Source organism: Chamaea fasciata, unplaced genomic scaffold, assembly GCF_029207755.1.
Source record: "Chamaea fasciata isolate MVZ Bird 193981 ecotype frontalis unplaced genomic scaffold, bChaFas1.0.hap1 SCAF_18, whole genome shotgun sequence".
NCBI classification, from domain to species: domain Eukaryota; kingdom Metazoa; phylum Chordata; class Aves; order Passeriformes; family Sylviidae; genus Chamaea; species Chamaea fasciata.
The window spans coordinates 13,792,652-13,815,545 of NW_027094103.1; the positions used below are offsets into that span (position 1 = coordinate 13,792,652).

Below are 22,894 nucleotides of genomic sequence, written 5' to 3' on the forward strand. Positions count from 1 at the left end.
GGTAGATTACTGTAGACCACTGGACAGACAGGGCCACTTTCAGCAACATGGTAGCTGCTGGACACCAGCATTTGTGTGAGGTCAGGTCCCAAGCCATAAGAATCAGCTCCAGCCTGGGACACGTGAACCCCCTTATCACAGAACCACAGAATGGATCCTGTTGGAAGGGACCGGCACCCCCATGTCCTGCTCTGCAGAGTTGCTCTCCAGTCTGTGCTGGTGCCTGGGGTTGTTCCTCCCCGGAGGCAGGACTGTGCATCTGCATTCATAGAATTCCAGACTCTCTGCCCATCTCTCTGACCTGTTGAGATCCTTCTGAAGGGCTGCTCAAAGGGGTATTGGCCACTCCTGACACTTCTGTCCAAAAGTTCTGCATTGTGTGTTGGTGCAGAATGACCACCACTCCCACAGCCAGCTGACAGTAAAAACAAGGCTTTCAGAGAGACAAGGAAAAATAATTTTCACATATTACTTTTAAAAGCAACTGCTCCTGAACAACAGAAGCTTTTTACATTACATTGTCAGGAGAGAGATTCTGCCTTTTTAGCAAATGCCTTTTTATTGTCAAACATGAAGAAGCATTTAATTACAGGACATTACTAAAATAACATGTTAAGGATGAAATTCACTTCTATTCATCCAAAATCAAAAGAGCTATGTCTGACTAATAAGCTACTTCTTCCTAGCTGGGAACTTTTATCTGGTGTTTTAAAAATTTTAAGCTGAAATTTGACTCTACAAATGCATACATTGAAGCATAATCGTAAAAACATTCACTACACGAATGTTAATTTGTTTGAAAACACAGTTGATTCTGTCCTTACATTCACATTTAATGGAAAAAAATCAAAGAATGAAGTAATTAATTTTAGGGACATATGTTTATGTGGGACCTACCCAAATAGCTAACAGAGCTCTGCAGAGAGACACAGGATCCTTTAAATGAACAATAAAATGATACAAACTGAGTTAATTTCCCAGTATTTTCTGTGCATTTCTTGGGTTGTTTTTTGTACGTTTGTTTGTTTGGGGGAAGGGTGTTTGTTTTGGGAAGTTTTTGTTTGGTTGGTTTTTTAACTTTTGATGCAATCCCTACAGCTGCACGCTCCAGGCATGGGGATGTTGGATCAAACCAATGCTTTTTTGTACCCCTTAAGCAATGATCAGCCAACAGTCAAGGCAAGCTAAATTAACCTTCTAAGTTAGCAGCTTTCTCCACCTCTGAAAAAGGTTTTAGACATTTCTAGGTGTCTAAGGTCTAGTGAAGAGGGCATAAAAAGCCTACCTAGCCCAGAAATCAAGCAGGCTGCTCAAAACTCCACCAAAGCAGAAAAACAGTGGCAAGCTCTTAATACCTAACCTTGTGACACAGAAAAAGTGCTTCTTTAAAGGCTTTCCTCCTCCTGGAGTAAAAGTTACCAACAAATTTTAGAAAGGCAAATGGTCTTCTGCTTAAGGGCTTGACTTTTTAACAGCTAAAAAGAAATCTAAGCAATTACTGATTGCTTGGTACAGAGAAAACTCTCTGCTAGCAGTACTTTCTTTATACTCAAGGCTACAGTGTTACCCTTCGTTGCACAGAAACTGTGGCTGTTATTAAACCTGAACAACATTCATGTAGGAAACAAGGAAAGGCTGGAGGAGGAACCCCTATGTTTAATTTTGGCTATGGCTTTTGCCTTTCTTCTGAGAGGAAAAACAAAATGTATCTGGAGTCTTCAACTGAAGCTGGAAAAACACTTCACAGGCCTTGGCTTTTGGCAAAGGCAGCTGAGGAGAACAATTCAGATGTAGCATGGAACGTTATCAAAAAATAACAGGTTGAATATTCTTCTTAAATTGTGGACTTTAGTAAACAATTTTAGTCTCTTTGACCAAGGCCAAAATGAGGAAATACTGACTTCTTCTGTAAACAGTCCCACATAAAGTAGCACTAAATTACATCAGTGTTTCTGTAACATAATGGTTTAAGGGGGAAAAAAATCCGTAACGGCTGGCAGCTACTGTACACAGCTTCCCATTGTTTAGGAAAAACAGCCAAGTTTTCCTCCCCCAGTGCAGGGGATTATAGCGATCATGCTAGAATACAAATAGAAATAATCGTAGGATTTCTATGCTAAACAGAAGCAAACCTAAGCATTTGTTTCTGATGGGAAATGTGAAAGATGGAAGTTTAAACTTTTTTTTTTTTTCTAATTACTGAGCAGATTCACTGGGAATTTTAAAAAGAAGAAGGCATTGCATTGTGCTAAATACAGGGAAAATCTGAGAGGCACCTTAGAGATTCAAGCTTACAGATTAGTTTTCAAATTCCATTTGCTTTTCCCTCTTCCCAAGTATCTGACTTCTGCCCTTCTTTACTCTGAAAAGAGGAGTCAAAAGGTATGTATTAATTCAGCTTGAGTGCTGACAAGCCATTTGCCAAAGCGATATAAATAAAATCTCAGCTTGCTGCCAAGACCAGGAGAACATATCTCCCCTGTGCTTGGCATAACATTTTGTTAGTTGTGTTTTGTTCATTTTGTGTTTTTCTCCTACTCTTTTTTTATACTCCAAGTGTTTTCCAGCTGGTATTAAATTGTTCCACAGTGACCAAGTGCATGTACACTTGGTGTCCTCGGATAAGTTCACATGGTAGGATGTATTTCTATTGTTGATACAAACTATCCACCTCTCTTACAGTGCTCCTGCATTTCTCCTCTCACTAGTTTACATATTTTAGCCCGTTCTGTACAATGATGCCAAGAGTTTTTCACACATTCCAGCAGCTCTGCCAGCATTTATGGGCACTCAGAATCTAAGGATATGGAATAATTTCCACTGTGAATCACAACGTATCGTGTGCTTCCTTACAGAATTTTATTATAAATTATGCCAAACAATGCATTTCTTCATACTTCTTCAAGAGTGATGAAAGTAATAACCCCGAAGTACACAACATTGAAAATTTCAGCCCAGATCACACAATTTTAGCAAAAAATTCTCTGGTTTATAAACTTTCCTTGAAAGTTTTACTCAGTGCCCCAAGCCCTCCCTTTCCCCTTTCAAGGCACGGCCGGACGTGGCCCTCGGTGCCGCGGTCTGGCTGACAAGGCGGTGCTCGGTCACAGGCTGCACTCGATGCTCTCGGAGGTCTTTCCCGAGCGAACGGATGCCGTGAGTCCCACGCCGGCTCCGCTCGAGTCCCCGCTTTGTGCCGCACCGCCCGCACTGCCGTGAGGCCCCTCGGCCTCCCGCTCCCCGGGGGGCTCCGGGGCGCACCGGGCCCACCTCTCGGTTCTCTTTATAAGCTGCTCGGGCTCGTTTCGGCCCAGAAGGACGCTCCTCACCCGCGGCTCCCCGCCGCCCCTCGGGCCGCCACGCCGCGCCCGGCGACACCGCTCCCGCCTCCGCTGTGCCACACTTTCGTCACGGCCGCTCCCGGGGCTCCACCGACCCCCGAGCCTCAGCCACTGTCACCGAACGCGTATTGCCCCCGCCGGCAGCGCGGAGTCGCGTTATCCTCGGGGTTAACACCGCGGCTGCCGGCTCCTGACTCGAATCTGCTGTCGCCGAACGCCGGCCCGGCCCCGTCCCTGCGCCACCACGGAAGCGGAAGCGGAAGCGTTGCCATTTTGTTTCGGGTGATGGCGGCTGTGGTGCTTTGGGGCCGGGCGCTTTAGCGCGGGCCCGGCCGTGCGGGGACTCGCTGCTCGGACAGTCGCTGCTCCTGCGAGCCGCCTCCGCCTCGCTGCGCCCCTCGGTGATGTACGGAGGGCTCGGAGGGTCTCGACGGACTGCAGAAGAAGCAGGCCCGCCGCCCCTAATGTTGTTGTCAGGCGGGGGAGCGGTGCCCGGGCCCCCCGGAGGAGGCGGAGGTGGAGGCGGCAGTAGCCGTGTGGAGCTGCTGGTGTTCGGCTATGCCTGCAAGCTGTTTCGGGATGATGAGAAGGCTCAGTACCAGGAGCAGGGGCGACACCTTATTCCTTGGATGGGAGACCCCAAGATCATGATCGATAGGTCGGTGTAACACAACCCCCAGACTGTGCTGCGAGATCCCCTGTGATAGCCTCTTTCTGTTCCCCCCTTGTGCTGTGGGCAGTGCGGGCGGGGGTTGAGCGCAGGGCTCGCTCTGGCAGGCACGTCGGGGCTCCCGCGGCGGGGCTGGAGGCCGCTGCTCCCGGCACAGCGCTCCGAGGGCTCTGGCAGCGCGGCAGGGCTGCCCCGGCTGCGGGAACTGCGGGAACTGCGAGGATCCCGCTCTGGTTCCGCTGCAGGGCTGCCCCGGCTGCGGGAACTGCGAGGATCCCGCTCTGGTTCCGCTGCAGGGCTGCCCCGGCTGCGGGAACTGCGAGGATCCCGCTCTGGTTCCGCTGCAGGGCTGCCCCGGCTGCGGGAACTGCGGGAACTGCGAGGATCCCGCTCTGGTTCCGCTGCAGGGCTGCCCCGGCTGCGGGAACTGCGAGGATCCCGCTCTGGTTCCGCTGCAGGGCTGCCCCGGCTGCGGGAACTGCGGGAACTGCGAGGATCCCGCTCTGGTTCCGCTGCAGGGCTGTCCCGGCTGCGGGAACTGCGAGGATCCCGCTCTGGTTCCTCTGCAGGGCTGTCCCGGCTGCGGGAACTGCGAGGATCCCGCTCTGGTTCCGCTGCAGGGCTGTCCCGGCTGCGGGAACTGCGAGGATCCCGCTCTGGTTCCTCTGCAGGGCTGTCCCGGCTGCGGGAACTGCGAGGATCCCGCTCTGGTTCCGCTGCAGGGCTGTCCCGGCTGCGGGAACTGCGGGGTTCCCGCTCTGGTTCCTCTGCAGGGCTGCCCCGGCTGCGGGAACTGCGGGGTTCCCGTTCTGGCAGCGCTGGGAGGTTCCTCTCCTCCTGGCAGTCAGCGTGTGGTGGGTCTTTCTGCTCCACTTGTCAGGGCAGGGTCGGCAGGGTGGAGAGTGGGAATGGTCTGTTCCTTCTCAGTGCAAACCACAAACATCCTCTTTTTTCACTTGGAATCCGAGGGAGCCTGATTTCGTGGGAGTACTGATTAGGCACATTGTATGTTCTGTAGGGGAGAACAGGGCAGTGTGGGGAGTGCAAAGGTGTTAATCCACCTTAAAGGAAATGGAGATTTCCTATTTCTACATAATCTGGCTGCAGGCTGTTGATGGGACACCCCAAAAGCAGTTCTTGGCCTCTTTACTTTTCCTGATGCCAGGATTTACTGTATTAGACAGAATAGATTTGAATTGGGGTGCTTGCTCTTGAAGTTTTATGTCAGGGCTGGCTTTTTTGGGTTGTTGTGCCATAGGTCCAGGTTCATGGCCAGAGAGCATAATAGAATCTTTGATGTTCCTTCTGGTCTCTTGAGTTGTTTCAGCACTGCAGGGTGGGATTTGGAAAAAAATTCATTCAGAGAGGGTTCCCTGCATATATTGTTGGACAGAGGGATGATGACAGATCAGGTTGGTTATGTATGAGTGGAGCACTGAAGGAATAATTTAAGAGTTGTGGCTGAGTCTGAAAACCTCAGTGAAAAGATGGAAGGATTTTGGTTTGAAAAGGGTCACATAACATACTCTATATATTTGTTCCCTCAGTTTCATCATTGCTTTGGTGCTGGATTTTCTTTTTTTGACCTTAGGGCTGTATTTGTCTTGGAAAAATGTCAGTAAGGGAAGGTCTTTTGATTTCCTTCCATAGGTCTGGAGAAAAAAGAAATGCCCTTGTGCTGTTTTGGTGCTTACGCCATTAGGGATGGTTATCATCGGAATAAATTTGTTAAATTGGAACAGACAGGAAGGCAGGATAAGCAGTCATAAATATTTTTAGCCATGTTTCATTTCTTACTTACACAACAATGGAAGTGTTGTGTTGCACACTTCTAATCCATATCATTTCTGTGACTGATCTCATTTGTAGGTAGAGGCTGTTTTTGGGGTGCTGTGCAGCAGAACCCCGTTCACAGGTGTTGCAGAAATTTTAGGGAGCAAACACTAAGTATGTACATGTCTGTACACACATACTGAAATACCAAATAATGTACATTTGTGAGTTAAGGCAGCTTGCAATTGCTAATCTTATAAACTCCTTCGGAAGCTTAGATTCCTTTTATCTCCAGCAGCAGGAAGTCTTCATTTTCACCATTTTGAGAAAAGCACATTGCTGTGAGAAGACTTGGGTTCAAGTTTTCCTGTGGACAGAGCTTGATTAACCAGATCTGTGTTTCACTTGCTTTTTGCTATAAAAATATTTACTTTCTTTGTTTTTGGTCTAGCAAGTTGGCACAAGTCAAGAGTTGTGTGTGGGAAGACACCTCAGCGGAGTCAAGTTTACTGTTGCTTTATTTTCCAATCAGTTTCTCTTACTGATGCATAAATATTATCCCAATGCAGTGCTTTTCCTGCAAATAAAGTGATTTCTTAGTACAAAGGAACTGTACATCATTGATCTTTGCTGATTTTGCGGTGAACCTCCTTAAATTGCATGTTTATGTTACTGTTCCTATGTATGTGTGTCTCTCTATCACATAACCCAGAACTTATTTCCTCAGCCAAATGGCTAGGGGCCGAGCCTAGCCATGATTTTACCTCCAATGGACGCAAGTTTCTATGGTGAAGATTTCTCCTGAGAGTTCGGGACTAGCAGAAAGAAGCGAGGAAATTTCGACCGTTTGGTTCTTTCGGATAGGTATTTATGTACTCGGGTTTGTGTGAATGTAAGCTATTTGACTTTCCAGAAAAACGTATTTTGCAAGTGACATTGATTGGTTGGTTGAAGCACGTACGGTAAGAGCTGTTAGGGAAATGGATCCCACTTAAACTATTAAAGGATACCTTTGCCTTTAATTGTAATAATTTATTAGTTTCTTTGAGAGGAATTTAGACTATTAAAAAATTTTCGATAGCTGGTGACAAATGATTAGCAAAATTAATTATAACTTCTAAAAGGGAGTATGCATTAACGTATAAGTTTGTTTTTGTTTGTTTTTTTTTTTTCATTTTTATTGGGTAAGTATTTAAGTAGTCGCATAAACCCAAGCCCTAAGTTCTTTGCATTGACCAGCTGTTTCATCCTGCAGGTATGATGGGCGTGGTCACCTGCATGACCTTTCTGAATACGATGCTGAATATTCCACCTGGAACAGAGACTATCAGTTGTCCGAAGAGGAGGCTAGAATAGAAGCCCTCTGTGATGAAGAGAGGTATTTAGCCTTGCATACGGACTTGCTTGAGGAGGAGGCAAGGCAAGGTATTGCTCAAGGAATAACGTGGTTATTAAAAAATTAATAAAATTAAAAAACATTTAAATAAATTATTATGAAACTAAATTTACTCCTAATTTTATACTCTCTTTTTCTGATGTTATCTTGACAGTACCCAGTGGATTGGAAAAGCGGGAGTCTTTGCGTGTGTGAGAGGACCTCAGGATAGTTTAACTGTAGATCCACACAGAAATTGCCCAGATTCTGATGGCAGACTGGGATTTCAGACCCCCCAAAATAAACACATTCTGCTTCATTTTTAGTGTTGTTTAAAGGAAATTCTGTGCTTTTATGTGCATAATTGCATTGGAATGTCTTAATCCACAGCCGGTATCTCTTCAAGAAATAAATGGTCAGCATGTGTACGTGCTGCGTTTTTCTATTTAGTTTTTAATGAAAGCTAAAATGATCAGGAGAAAACTTCTTATTTAAAAACTAAAGTAAGAAATATTACTTCTTTTTTAATAAATTAGCTTCTGAATATGTTCTAATGTTGGTAATTGCATTTTTTGTTCAAGAGGAGGAATATAAAAGACTCAGTGAAGCTTTGGCAGAGGATGGTACCTATAATGCAGTGGGATTCCGTTACGGCAGTGATTATTATGACCCTTCAGAACCCACTGAAGAGGAGGAACATCAACCTGCAAAACAAAGAGGTAAAGGGTAAAAATAACAAAGATTAATTGAGGGGGAGGGCATAGCATTTCTCTGTCGTGCAGTTGAGGGTTTAAAATATACGTGTTATTAAAATGCAGTTAAAAATTCTGAAAGCATTTCATCAAAGTCTTTATGGGACTCTGTTACTGAGTTTTTGCAGAGTTTGTTCTTGATGAGCTTAAAAAATGTTTTCCTGCTATGGCACAGTCAATACTGCAGTAGTCAGGGAGTTTAATTCTGCTGTCATGCAGATTCTTATTCAGAAAAAAAATAGTAATTCTGTAAAACTGTACAAAGGGTTTTTCCTCTGCTCTTTTGTACTGAAGCAGAATTGATTGTCTTTTCTGGGGTCTAATTCACTTGTTTTAGACTCTGTAACTAAATACTGTTAGCTGGAGCTGCTGCCAAAGGAAACACTATTCTTTGTCTGCTGCTCTTTCCTTCTTTCATTGGTGCTACAATTTTTCTGTACCTTCGTGGAGTTAAACTATTTGAGTTCATTTAAAAAAACAAAACAAAATCCAACCCACCAGAAGGTAACCAAACAAGTGAATTCCCTTTGCTGCATGGTTTGTCCTCCGTCATCACTGTGACATCTCATTTGTGGTGAGGTTGTCCTGCTGTTGCTGCAGCTCCTGTGGTCAGGTGTTCCTGCCCTTGGTGCCATCTGATCCGTCAGGGGAAAGGGGAATACAATTTCCCTTAAGGCCAGTAGAATACATAATACTATAAGTGACTTTAAAATTCAATTATTATAAAATTCAATTATTATAAAAATCTGTAAAGCAAAGTATTTTCAGACGAGCATTTCTGCTATAGCAAATAATGGCATGTAATACAAATTACTCTTTTTAACCATATTTAAATGCTTTTTATATAGCTGTATTTGACAAATTCCTTGTTTGCACATCCTTTTAGAAATACTTTATTTCAATTTTTTTAACATTTGTATACTTTGTTTTTTTACTAAATACTTTATTGTGTCATTTCTTGTAGAGACAGCTCAGACAGAAAATACAGAGGAAAATGAAGAACCTTTTGTTGCCCCTCCAGGACTGAATGTACCTTCTGATGTGGAACTGGTAGGTGTAATGCCTACACTTCTGCCAGTTTTTGACCAGTTAATGGTGCTCTGTGTGGTGGTGGAGTTAGGGGTTTTTTTCCATTGACTTTAGTGCGGTACATTTTAAATTACTCTAAAATAGTAACTTAATTTTAAATGTTCTGCATTGAACTCTTGAGCTCTGTGGATGCCGCTGAACCTTCTTTTTCACACTGAAATGATTGCTTTGCTTGTTCTAAATGCATTTGGTATCGCTTGTGGTATTATTTTAGCTAATGCAGAGAAGGGGCAGTTGTTCCTGGAATGGAGACTTGCTGAGATATAAGGCAGTTGCTAAGTGTTCTGTAGAGTTGATTGGACTCGTGTATTTTTCTTGAAGGGAGCTGAACAGACACCTGCTTGAGTGCAGGTCTAACTATAAGGGTTTTCAATGTATTTCAGGTTTCATAAAAGATGCTGGAAAATCAGATAATGTTCTTTCTTCTATACCTGTGGTCATGAAAGTGTTAATTTATATGTGGGCTCAACTTGATATTCGCAACTTGATAAGCTTGGCCAGTGAAGATTCAGAACACTCTGTTAGAATTATAGTGAGCACAGAGTATTTGTGTAACTATTTTTCTTCTTCATTAGCTTTTACTTAAAGAATCTTGAGTTTTCAGAGAAAAGCTTGGTTTGTGTTTTGATAGTGTTTCCAAACTGTAACTGCTGGTGACAGAGTGTTGGTTTAGATACCTGCTTAGCTTGAGTTTTGTTCTGATATTTAGGATATGTTTCCTATTGACGTTGCATAGTGCGGTGTGGGGCTTCCTGAAGTAATTTCTCAGTCACCTGTTGAACTCCAGTATATTCACACGAACAGAAAGCAAAAATAGGTGTATTTGGTTTTGATTAGAAAAAATAAACCCCACAAACATCAAAATGTCTAGACAGCAGCTCTGAAAGCAACATGTGCTTGACCTGGGATTGGGAATCGTGAGAATTTTTTTTTGTAAGCCTTGATTTGTTGTTGCTGATCTATTCAAGTCATTCAGCTTTACCGTGGAAGATATTTATTCTGTTTAAATTTAAGAAATTTGAGAATCAGCTTACTGACATGGAGACTTTGCTCCCAGTCTGCAAGGTGCAGTTCAATAAAGACAGGTATTTTATATCTCCTGTAATACAGATCAATGCAAAGTGGAAATATTCAATTAAGACAAGTCAGGCGGAAAAAAAAAAAAAGCCCAGAACGATGGAATGTTCAGTGTGGCACTCCAACTGCAGCAGTAATGTCATTCTGGAACCTAGACTAGAAGAGCTGTGACAAGCAGGCCAAAGGTCTTCCACTGCTTAAAACTTATTATGGGCAAGGATAATTGTTCCTCACCAGGGCACTTAAAGAAGTCTGTGGATGCTCTTGAATTGGGCTGTTAGAGGAAATTTTCGCTTAGTTACTTGTGAGGAGAGATAGAAACAGAAGAACTTGATACATGATGTGAAACTGATAATGCACAAAATGTTATCAGTTTGTTAACTACCTCATTGCCTTTCATTAAAATAATCTTTGCTGGGGTTTTAGAAGGACTAATAAAACTTGAAACAACATTATTTTCCATATTGAACATGTCCTGGTAAGGGATCCAATTGGCAGAAAACAGCTTTTAAAATTGGGCTGTTTGATAATATTCAGACTTCTTTCCCTATGTGGAGCACCACTGTCTGAAGTGCTTTCAATCTACTGAGAAACATTTTTTGAGGTTTGCAACATAGCTGTGTATCAATGCAGTAAAAATGCAAAGCTAAACCAAATCTTTAATGTGACACTTCAGTCCTTATAGGCACACAGATCATGTGCTTTTACAGTGCACTGAGCACAAAACAGCTGAGTATGAAATTAAAAGCAGTGAATAATGAAGTTCATTCATTCTTTAACTGTACTCTTGTTCTCTTCACATCTCGGGTTTGATATCGCACTGCTCCCTAGGGATTTCTGGAGTGAAAATGCGTGGATGCTGCTGAACTTTTTTGATTTTATCTTTTCCTGTGTTGCTGAGGTGTTCAATGACTCTTCAAGGGAATGCACATGGGAGCTGTAGTTTTTATGTTGTTCTTGAGAGGCAACATGTTCTTCCCAAGCAAATACGAAGTATGAAATTTCTAGTTTGGGAACAATATTTGCACATTCAGAGATAACAGAATTAAAGACAGCTTTTGGGAAGGAAACCGTACATGCTGAGTCTTCAGAGCACCTTGAGATACTGTAACACCGAGGTCATCCAGGATCTGTTGCACTCTTAGGTTTGGTGTTCAATGCAGAAACAGCTGTGCTGGTAGAAGAGGATCTTGCAAAAGGAACTGAATGAGCAGCTGAGGAGGACTGGGACTGCTTTGGTTATTTTTTAGGACTGATGTGATTTCACTAGTTTTAAGTGATTAGGAAACTTAAGTTGCTGTAGTAAGCCAGGAAGAACAGGGAACTACTGTTCTTTCTGATTCCCTTTGGAGTTCTAACACTGTACAAGCTGCTTCTGGGAATACAAATATGTGTTGTTTGACTCCCACAGCCACCAACGGCAAAGATGCATGCGATCATTGAGCGAACTGCAAACTTTGTGTGCAAGCAGGGAGCCCAGTTTGAGATCATGCTGAAAGCCAAGCAGGCACGCAACTCCCAGTTTGACTTCCTGCGCTTTGATCACTACCTCAACCCCTACTACAAGTTCATCCAGAAGGCCATGAAGGAGGGGCGCTACGCGGCCCCCTCTGAGAGCAAAGCTGACGAGAAGAAACGTGAGTCGTTGCTCGCCAGACGGTGGCTTCGGGATGGGAGTCAGTGAAGCAGATGCTGGTCTTTTTGTTAAGATAGCCACATTCTCCTGGGAGTCCACTGCAGCTGAGATTGATGTGATGATTCAAAATCTTGTTTAAATTGGAGATTTTTTTAAAAAATATATTGTTTGTGGGAGCTTTCAGCTACAGGGGCTGCTAAGATGCGGAAGTTTCAGGAACAGCCATATAGCTCAAGTCCAACAGAAGGCTGGCCTGTCCATTTAGGGTTTCGTTTTATTGATGTTGGGCAATATCTTGGATCTATGCTTTTGTGACTATGCTGATTTATATGAATGATGCTCTCCTAAGAATTCATGCTTGTCCTGCATCATTATTCTCTCCTAAAGCAAATTCATAGCAAACCCAAATAACATTCAGACATTGCTTTTGTTTAGACTCAAGAGTCAAATCTGAGGAAGATGATGATGATGATGATGACGATGATGGAAATTATCTTCATCCAAGTCTTTTTGCATCTAAAAAATGCAGTAGGCTTGAAGAGCTCATGAAGGTACTTGACACTGTGGAAATTATCTTTTTATCTTGTAAAACACCTGATTCATAGACACAAAAATTCTAATATGCAGATACTCAGGTCTTTTATTGACAAAGGTCTGGGGTTCTTTTCAGACTGTAATTAAGGTCTTTTTTGGTAAACTTTCAAGTTACCTTTTCTCTAGTACAGAAATTGATGTTTTTCCATTTCCAAGGAATTAAATTTCTGTTTGTGATGTCCTCTGGTATTGAGGGCACCACTCAAGGATTTAGCCTACAGAACCTGTGTTGGAGCAAAGAGATTAAGGTATTTAATGCCTTCTTTATATAGGCTGAGAGAGAAATTATTTTCTTCTTAGATTTTAGTAGATGAAATGTTGACAGGAAATAACAGTTCCAGCAGATAATATTTCACCAGAATTTACTGCTCATGAAATGTAAATTTTGCTGGGTGTGTTAGTTGTTTTTATTTTCTGAGACCAGGCAGTGATGGAGTAATGGGAGTGACAGACAGTTGTATGTAGTTGAGACTTTCAGAGGAATGGCTGTGGTGCTGACTGATGTTTAGGCAAGGCAGGTTCTGTGCCTTATCCCAGCGATGGCAGTCATTAGCTAACAGTAATTGCCAATTCTTTTTTGTCATTCTTTTCTGTTTACATGCAAGTGGTTTCCGTATTGTTTTCCACTAATTTTCAAGTGTGTTGATTCTGATGTGAGAGCTATAGAAACAGTACGCTCAGTGTTCGCACAGAATTATTGATGTCTATTAACATAGATAAATTTGCTTTCACAAAAATGTTGATGCTACTGTTCTTTATCTACTTCCAGTTTTAATCTTTTTTTCTATTTTCAAAATATTTTCAGCCTTTGAAGGTAGTAGACCCTGATCATCCCCTTGCAGCACTGGTGCGCAAAGCACAATCAGATAATAATTCATCTACACCACAGTCAACAGACGGGGCAGCTGTGCAGACATCACAGGCAGAATATTCCTCTGATTGTAAGTGCTTTGTGAGGAGGCAGCTGGTGGTGTGTTTTGATGAATTGTGTGTGGATGCTGGTGGGAGGAGAATATGTTGGCTTCATGCTTCATCCTGTGTATTTATTCCTTTGCAATCTCCTGAGTCTTTGAAGGTCCATTCTGAGCATCTGTTGAATTGCTGCTTAGGAAAACCAGGAATGGGATGGAGGGGGTGGGCAGGCAGGAGGTGAAGTCTCCGGTCTGTGAGTACATTTAGCACAGTACCCTTATTATTATATTATTTTGTTCCTCCAAATTTTGTAAATTCTGATACTCAGAAAGGTAAAGTCAAGCTTAAATGAGTTGCTGTGCCTCTTAATTCTTTCCAGCTTTCAGAATTGTGAAAGTCCTTGATTCCTTAAATACAGAAATGCAACTTACCCATCATTTATGGGACTGACTGAGATATAAGAAATTCGTAATGCTACTGACATATAAGAAAACTTGTCGTGAAGCCTTTGCTACAGTAGGGCTTCATGTTATTATACATTTGTAAGTAATGAGTAATGTCACTTCAGGGTGGTGCTGATTGAGTTCTTGGTTTTTCAGTCATGTTGCTGCAGGTCAGTTATCACCATAATAGTCTGAGCTGGTTTTATGCATTATAGGTTCAGAACCCACAAAGAATTACAGGTGTTGTCAGTGTAATATGTGGGGGGAAGTATGCATGGAAGTAATTTGTATTTAAAGCTGTACCGTAAGGGAATCTTAATAAAACTGAAATAAGATTCTGTGAAGAAATTGAAAATTACTGGTTATTTCAAGAAAGACTAAAATCAGAATGAGTATCTCCGTGGAATAGAGTTAATCAGTTTTTTGATTACTTTCATGTCGGTCTTGAACCTGAATGTATGGTGATAGCAACTGGGAGATTATAATTTGGTACCAAAGCAAGGTCAGTTTGCAACTCCACTCCCTGCTTTTAAAACTTTGCAGGACTTTTTTCTGTTCTTGTTACAGACAACTTATTATTTGAAGAAAGTAAATACTGCCACATGGGAATGTTTATGAAACTTTTAAGAGGATAATTCATTGTAATTTATTGCATTGATTAAACCTTGCTTCCAGAAATGCAAACTCTTACTGTAATTAATTTGAAATACTTACTTTAACATTTTCTGTTTACACATAGTCTTTCTGCAGAAAACACATTTATATGGTGGATCTTCCTGTAAATCTATTAAGCTAATTAGAACATTATAAAATACTGTCCTTAAAGAAAGATAGGCATAATAAGCCTTTGCACTCTCAAGAAATATATAGAATCAGAGAAACTTTTATTGTGGAAAACGTGTTCGGATGCATGGTTCATGATGTTGCTGTTGATTTGCAAAACCTGTCTACTTTGGGAGGTTTAAGTAAGTAGGTGTGATATGTATATAGTGATTCTAGTGGTTTAATTTGTTAATGCTGATTTTGAATATATGCACATTTCTTTCTTAATGAAAACATAGTTTTAACAGAGTTAAATTGTCAGAGGTGAATTAGATTAGGGAGTGTGATTTCATACTAGCTCCTTTTTAAGTATGCCTGCTCTAGCTCGCTTCTTTATTCATATCTGTGACCTTCAGTACATTTGCATTTTGTCCCTTAATCTACGTATTTCTTACTCATCCTAAATCTGTTAATATGAGCCTTTCCTTTCTTTTGCTTTGGGTTTTTTGTCGGTTTGTTTTTGGGGGGGTTTTTTTACACGAGAAATGAGACGCCATTTCCTAGCCCGTTGCGTGGATCCGGATTCTCAATGTGTTTGTATTGATATAATAACGTATTTCGCCGGGTGGTCTTCTTCTAATTGGAAGTTTGTTCTTAAATGTGTCTTTTTGTAGCAACCGTGGCAGCCATGTATTACAGCTACTACATGCTCCCCGACGGGACCTATTGCCTGGCGCCGCCCCCTCCGGGGATCGACGTGGCCGCCTACTACAGCGCCCTGCCCGCGGGGGTGACGGTGTCCGGCGGCGCGGGGGTGGCCGCGGTGCCTCCCCCTCCGGGCACCACGCCGCCGCCGCCCCCGGACCCCGCGGACAGCGCCGGCGGCCCGGGCTCCGCCGCGCCGCCCGCAAGGTACCGCGGACTCCTTCGCTCCTGGGCTGGGGAGTCCTCTTCCCGCGCCTCACTGGGGCCGTTTCGCTCGGGTTCTGTTATTGAATCAAGCTGTTCTAACTGCGTGCTGAGCGCAGGGAACAAACCTTTCTGTAGTTTTGTTTGTTTGTTTGTGGTTTTTTCCTTCTTTTTTTTCTTTTTTTTTTTCTTTTTTTTCTTTTTTTTTCCTTTTCTTTTTTTCTTTTTTTTTTTTTTTTTTTTTTTTTTGTTAAAGCGAGAATCTGAAGGATTTTTGTGTTCTATTTTTTTAAAAAAACCCGTTTACTCTTGATGTTTTCAGCACAATTGCTCCAGTGGTTGCCATTATACCTCCGCCTCCAGATATCCAACCTGTCATTGACAAGCTAGCTGAGTATGTTGCTAGGAATGGGGTAAAATTTGAAACTAGTGTTCGTGCCAAGAATGATCTCAGGTAAGAGAAAGTGTTATTTAAACTGCTATTTCAAAAGTTAACGTTTTCATTTTTTAAGATATTAAATTACAGGACATACAGGTTTTGAGAAGTACTGTTGTTTGTTTAATTGAAATTTAGGGACCTAGTTAACAGCAGTGAGAGAGCATTATGGGTCAAATTGTCAGAACAACCAGCCTGTCAAAAATGTCATTTTTCATGTATGAGCATGCATGTAAGCATGCTCTTAATGTGTATCCTCTGAAGTTTAGGCTTAAGTAAGAGTGCTTCCAAACATCAAATAACATTCCATTTGCTAGAGAAGACTAGATGATAAGGGATTGTTAGTATTAGCTATGTTTATGTGCATCTTCACATACTCGGTTTTCTTTTAACAGGTTTGAATTCCTGCAACCATGGCACCAGTATAATGCTTATTATGAATTTAAAAAACAGTTCTTCCTTCAAAAAGAGAGTGGTGACAACTGCCAGGTACATGTATGTTTGTATATTCTTCTATTCAAAATGCAGTAAATGTGAGAAAAGGACTTACCAGTTGTGTTACCATGAGACATTTTGAAAATGGAATGCTGAATTAGGGAGAAATTGATCAGCAAAGGACGTGAATGCTTTTTTTGTTGTTTTTTTTTTAGTTTTGTACAGCATTAAAGTAAGGAACTGTGAGATGGTGTGATATTTAATTCTTGCTTTTTACTATAATCCACTCCACTGTGGCTGTAATATAAAACGACAACCTGAAAATCTTCCGGCTTTCTGTACAAGGGAATTTGTGCTTTGTGTAGGTTTAGAGCTTTGTAGGATTGTGGTTAGTGTTCTGCTGTCAGAAAGGTTGGCTATGGCTTTTTACACCCATACCTTCCCTTATGCCTCGTCGTTCCTTGTACGGCAGTAGCACAGAGGCTGGAGGAGCTTTCTGACATGCTTTTTTCTGAGGGAGGTTTTGTTAGAGTCCAGTCATGTCTGCAACAATGCTGGAGCTGCAGAATCTCACAGCAGTTTCCTTCTTTCTTTGATTCTTCTAGTCCGTGTTATTAGAGTGTGGTAGCCAGACTTGGCATCCATGTTTTTAACTATTCTCTTGTTAGCTAGTTAGATTGTTCTCGTACTGAAAAGAAAAATGCAAATAATATCAGAACTACATTATCTGATGTTAACTTTTCATGGGAAAGAGCTATTTTTTTTTTAGGCCCTATGTCATTTGTCATCTCAAGGCTTAGATTGGGGAGCCTTAAACTGAAGAAGGTAGGCCTGTGGGTAAACTCCTCGGAATTGCTTTGTGGAAAATGAAGAAATTCATTAATGGTTGCTGTTTGGAACACTTGTGCCTGATGTTCTGTTTTAATAGTGAAAAATGTTTTGAAAGCACTATTTTTAAAGATAAGCTGTGGTAAATACGATCTTACTGAGCTGATAAATTACAACCAAAATTGTCCTGTGCCACAGTGCTGACTGTTGTTCTAGAATGTCTTACTTGCAAACCAATGGGTTGAATTCATAATACTTAGATAATTAATGAAGACTTGTAACATATAGTTGGGGGGAAACTGTACACTAACTAAAGCATAATAATTAAGGATTCATTTAAATGTTCAAATGAGTACAGCTAAAAAGGAACTGAAACTGGTTTAAGTCCCTTGAGGTCAAGTTTAGCAATGCATATTTTTGTACTGCATGGCTTTGTAGATAATGCCATTCTCTTCAATTTTTAAAAATAATGATTTTGATATTATCTTTATGCTCTAGTAATATATGTATAGGAAACTAATGCAACTGATGCTTTTCCTTTTGGCCATTAAAATTAATAAGAAACTGTACTACTGACTTAGTAAATACAGGATGAAGTGCTTGATTTAATTGTGCTTTTCCCCTTTGAGGACTTTCAGAAGTCAGTTCTGTTGGTCAGGGAATGGCTGCAGGGAAGTTCTGCTCAGTGCCTCAATTTCAACGTCACGTATGCTTAACAACAGCCAGAGCAACCAAACTCTTAGTTGACCGTGTTAAATTACTTAATGTCACACGCCTCACCGTGTAAACACTTTGAATGGTCTATAATATCCTTCTTGCAATTTTTTTGCTGCAAGTTCAGGGATCGTGCTGGATGATACAGTCACGTAATGGTAGAACTAGTAATTCTTTACTTCCTTGAAAATCTCAGCACATCTGTTCTATCAAAAAACATTGCTAGGCCCAGTGTTCTTCAGCAGAACGTTGGACCAAATTAAACATTAGCCTGTATTGATTCCTGTGAAATCTCATTCTGCAAAGAGTTTACATGCAGTTGTTCACGGGGAAAAAGTGTCATAATCTTTTACCCTCTCCCTGGGAATTGACTTCATGTATTTGGTTTGGGACCCTGGAAATCAAGACCTAAATAAATATATAAAAGACGTACCTACATGCTTTTAGGGTGTAATTTTAAAAATAGGATTTTTAATGCAAATTTTGGCAAAAGTGTGTTAGCTGAAGAACATTTTCTGTACTGTAAAATAACACGTTCTTACTGTAGGTCTGTAGGTTTTACAGCCTGTGGGTTTACCTGAGGCAGAATTATGGTCATGAGTGCTGAGTGGTACAAAATTAGCTGTTGTGTGATTAGCTGATAATGCGATTTTTCAAATGGCTGACAAAACTGCAGCTCCACAGACATTGTATTAATGATTTCGTAAGAATCCTGTTAGTAATTCTGCTCATTTCTTTTGAAAAGGGAGTATCTTCCTCTGAAGATGTTCCAGCAGACACTGCCAATGATACACCAAGTGAGACATTTGCAGATGAACGTTCACCTGAAGATGCATCTGAGCTGAGTGCTAAGGGAGTTCCAGGAACTAAAAAGGATGTTCCTCCTCCTAAAGCTGTCAGTGATGGTAAACTGGTGAAAGGTATGGTAACATGGTTTCTTGGGCGTGAAAATATTCAATAACATATACATAAACTAAAAAAAGAAGTCAAGGGAAAGTAGGGAAAAGAATTTCATCATGGTAAAAATGTATTTTCACTGAAGGCACCACAAAATGTCTGCAATAAGTAATTTGATTGCTTTCATATTTCTTTCTTAACAGACTATCAGGTATTTACAGTCTGACAAAATAAGTCGTTTTACTTCAGTTTTGTGCAGAGTTGAAGGCTTTCATCGGTGATGCCAGGATACATGTGGAGGAAGTACTCCGGGCTAGGTGCTCGTTCTTCCCATGTTGGACATTAGTCATGCTGGAAGAAAAGACCCCTTTCATGTCTAAATGAAATGTTTTTACTCTTGCAGTCTTAGCAGCAGAGGGATGGAATGAGAGCATCTCTCTGGAAGTCACTCAAAGCCAGCTAGCACGCTGTTAGTGTCCTGAGTTGGAGAAATCATTGTTTATATCTGGGAGCTGATTTATTGGCCTGTCAGGAAAACATATGTTAAAAATTCTTATTTTCAGTAAAAACTGAAAATGTGCATCTTTAACTAGAGCTGAAAGCCACTGAAAACAAAACAAAACAAAACAAAACAGAAAAAGCACTCTTTAACTGGGCTTCCATGGATGGAAACTTCCTTCCTGCCACCTTAGTGGCTTACTTAATTACTGATAAGTTTATCTACTCCCTGTGGTTCCTTGGAATTCTCTCTTCCTGCTTCTCACTGCGATCCCATTTCCTCCACCACCAGCAAACACTGGGCTTTTTGCTGTGTCTGTCCAGACTCTGCAGTTTCTTCTCTGGGCACCCTGAAAAGCTTCCCTGAGGAAGGAACAATCTCCCCTGCCTTCAAAGATATACCCTATTAAGAGATGCCATGTACGCCAAGAGATATATATTGTTTCTGTTGTTCTGCTATTAGTAAGTGGCAAACTGGAGCCCGTACTTTAATAGTAATCTGCTCAAATTTACATAATGGATTATAACCAGTGAGTCATTTCATGGCAATCTGATTCCTATCAACTTATTTTCATTTCCTTTAATATGTACAAATCCCACTTTATTATAACCTAAATACAGTACTTGCCTCCAGGACAGACATAACATCCATACTAGATTTTCCTTCTGCCTCTGAGGAAATAAAATCCCATTTTAGGATTTGTTCTATCCCATGAGAAAGTTGGAAAATCACTGTTACCTCTTCTCTTGGATTTCTTTACTCCAGGATTACTAGAATCAAAGCTCATTTTTCATAACCCTTGATATGTAATTTAATTACTGTATTTAAATTTCCCTAATTGCAGTCTCACAGGACATATATGCAAAAGGTATCCTGAGGAAGATATGTGTTGCAGCAGACCATATGGCACTAGGTAGTGAGAAATTCCATTCTTACACTTTTTTCTTAGAAGTGTCATTTTGGATAAATGGATTGGAGATTAATGCTGGTTTGTTGGGGTTTTTTTTGACATCTTTACACAGCAAATGAAGTTTCTAATGTTTGTTTAAAAATACAGACAGAGAAAAAAAGCATTATGTTGTCCTTTTCATCAAAATAATTAGCATAATAGAACGATGCAAGTGCCTTTTTTTTGTGGTGTGGTACAGGAGTAATGGGTCAAGTCAGGAAATTGAACCTGCCTTCTGCTGTAGTCTAATGATGTGTGAAATCTTACCCATTCATTCACAGCATCCTTTGCTCCAATAAGCTTTGCAATCAAGGCCAAAGAAAACGACCTTCTTCCTTTGGAGAAAAACCGTGTTAAATTAGATGATGACAGTGATGAGGAGGAAGAGGAGGGAAAGGAAGGCCAAGAGAGTGCTAACAGTTCGTCGAACCATACTCCAGCAATTACCACTCCTTGTGCTGCTCCTGAAGAGAAAAAGCCTCAGCTTACACAGGAGGAGTTGGAAGCTAAACAAGGTATTCCATGTGGCACTGAAAACAAAATGAAGGATTGAGTCCTTCACAGAAACTGCAAAACTGACGTGTGTGACATTTTGCTTGTTTTGAATATTTTCTGTGTCATGTTAATAAGAGTCAGAATTCTTTTCCCACCATTTCCTCCTTGTTTTTAAGAATGAAATTTTCATTCGTTGCTCAGACAAAATGAAATTTAACACACTGGGGTGGTTGAGTGCTGTGTCCTAATGCCTGATCTTTCTGAATTTTATTTTGGCGCTCCATTACAGCCTTCGAGTAAAGCCTGACTTAGTAGTTTCCAGATTGCATTAACAAAGCTCAGCAAGGACATACCTGTTTGTCATTTTCTTCAGCGAACAGTGAATTGCTTCAAGCTATTTTTCATTTATATAGCATTCCCATATAGACTCATATTGCCTTGCTGATGTTTTGTTGCTCTTATAATGCAATGCCATTAAGTCTTTGTATGGGTTTTTCCTGTTACCGTGTTAATGTGCGTAAGGGCAGAAGGGCATGCTGTGTGAATTTGAATGAAATGATGTTTTAAAAGAATCCAGTTTCACCCATTCCTCCCCAAGGCCGTTTCACAGCAGAGTGTGCCTATTAAAGTGGATGTTCGGTCTGTATTTACCAGCTCAAAAACTCAGTATTTCTCACAACTATGAGTATGCCACAGGAATTTAGTTTTTCATTTACAAAATGGTGGTTTTTTTGCTTCTAAGTAGCAGTTGCTTTGCAAACTGCAGTAGCACAAAGTATGCTATGGCATTACATATCTAAAGCAAATATGAAGAATTTTGTGTGATAATAAAAATGAAGTGTAAAACACACTGGGAAAAAGCTGTGTGTTGAAAAACCTGTGGAACTGAACAAAAAAATCCAGTTGTTTTGTACATATACAGAACACAAAAATGAAAGTGTAAGGTGAAAAACATTACACAAAGTAGCTGTTAAGTGCATTAATTAAATCAATTGGCTTATTCTCTTCAGTAATCACATACAGCATATAATCACACACAAAGTCTGCTGGTTGGAACAATGATGAAACAGTTTCTGAAAATTTCTGGAGCAGCTCTTTCTATAAACAAAGTAACATATTTAAATAAGGCTGGAAACTGTGAAGATCACGTCAGTGGAAAGAACGAACTGGAGAGTTTGCATCACTTTAAGACTTAGAAAAAGCTTCTGAATTTATAGAGCTACTTTGTTTAGGTAGCTTTTATAAATAGAAATGGACAAGTATTCTGAATAATCAGGATTGGATTTTCTTGTCATTTTAAGTTAGAAGTCTTTACTTCACCTCTACTGCTTTACATTTGCTTTATATTTAGCAAAGGGTGTATCTATGAATTAAGATGCTTGGAATTTATTAATTTCAAGCTGATATCGTGTCATTGAATGGTTGTATTGGAAAGGCTTTAGAATGGCTGCAGGGGCTGTTTGCTTGTTTGTGGTGGGGAGGGGTGTTTGTTTTAAGGAAGCCTGAGCTCTCCAAGCATGGCTCACTCTAAACTTAATGCTTAATTGTCTTTCTTAGCAAAGCAGAAACTGGAGGATAGATTAGCAGCTGCAGCAAGGGAGAAGCTTGCACAGGCCTCCAAAGAATCAAAGGAGAAGCAGCTACAAGCAGAACGCAAAAGGAAAGCTGCCTTGTTCTTGCAGACCCTGAGAAACCCTCTGGCAGAGGCAGAAACTGAGAAAATTGAAGAGAATTCCTTCAGTAGTGAGGTAAGCAAGAAATAAATTTCTCTTTCCCATAAAGCTGGCAGAAAACTTACCTCTAGAATGTGAATATGACAGTGTGTTATGAGCTTGACTGAAGAGATAGAAGCTTTTCTAAATGGGGAGAAATTTGAATTTTAAGCACTGTTTATCTTTTTCCATTATCTTACATATATCTCTCATCTGTCATTAAAGAACTGGTAGAAAAGTAGGCTGCACAATTCCTAGGTCAGTTAGGCAGGTACAGAGTGGAAAAGGAGCTTCCATGTTTTAACTCTGTACCAGTGATCCAAGTGTTGGAACGCTCACCTTGCAAGAGTATTGGGATGGCTTACTTAAGTTGTGATACTTTCTTATTGGATTCGTATATTGATGGTTTTGCTGTACATTACAAATATTGTTGGGGAGTAGAATCTTGGTTTCCTGGGTTTGGAATTACATTGCTTTCAGAAAAGCCAGTAAAATCACTCTTGGTTGCACTAGTCAAGCAAAATGTAATCTGTGGATACTGATGGAAAATTTAAAATATTGATTGTGACAGACTGGCTACAAGAAAGAATGACTTG

General features: G+C 41.0%; 1 protein-coding gene across 6 annotated transcripts in view; it reads left to right on the forward strand.

Annotated features, from left to right (window-relative positions):
* The first annotated feature begins 3,537 nt into the window (after positions 1–3,537).
* SFSWAP (splicing factor SWAP) overlaps positions 3,538–22,894 on the forward strand; it is a 37,155-nt gene continuing 17,798 nt past the window's right edge. For 2 of the 6 annotated variants that reach the window (XM_066200072.1, XM_066200073.1), the window contains exons 1-13: positions 3,619–3,999; positions 7,040–7,209; positions 7,741–7,878; positions 8,876–8,961; positions 11,489–11,714; positions 12,149–12,264; positions 13,113–13,248; positions 15,099–15,336; positions 15,656–15,787; positions 16,165–16,264; positions 18,492–18,666; positions 20,373–20,606; positions 22,144–22,334. In XM_066200072.1, coding sequence (XP_066056169.1) covers positions 3,746–3,999; positions 7,040–7,209; positions 7,741–7,878; positions 8,876–8,961; positions 11,489–11,714; positions 12,149–12,264; positions 13,113–13,248; positions 15,099–15,336; positions 15,656–15,787; positions 16,165–16,264; positions 18,492–18,666; positions 20,373–20,606; positions 22,144–22,334 — 2,196 coding nt within the window. In that variant the 5' untranslated portion in view covers positions 3,619–3,745. Of the gene's footprint in view, positions 4,000–4,910; positions 7,210–7,740; positions 7,879–8,875; positions 8,962–11,488; positions 11,715–12,148; positions 12,265–13,112; positions 13,249–15,098; positions 15,337–15,655; positions 15,788–16,164; positions 16,265–18,491; positions 18,667–20,372; positions 20,607–22,143; positions 22,335–22,894 lie in introns of those variants that run through there. The other 4 variants (XM_066200071.1, XM_066200074.1, XM_066200075.1 and 1 more) reach the window with 3 other exon arrangements.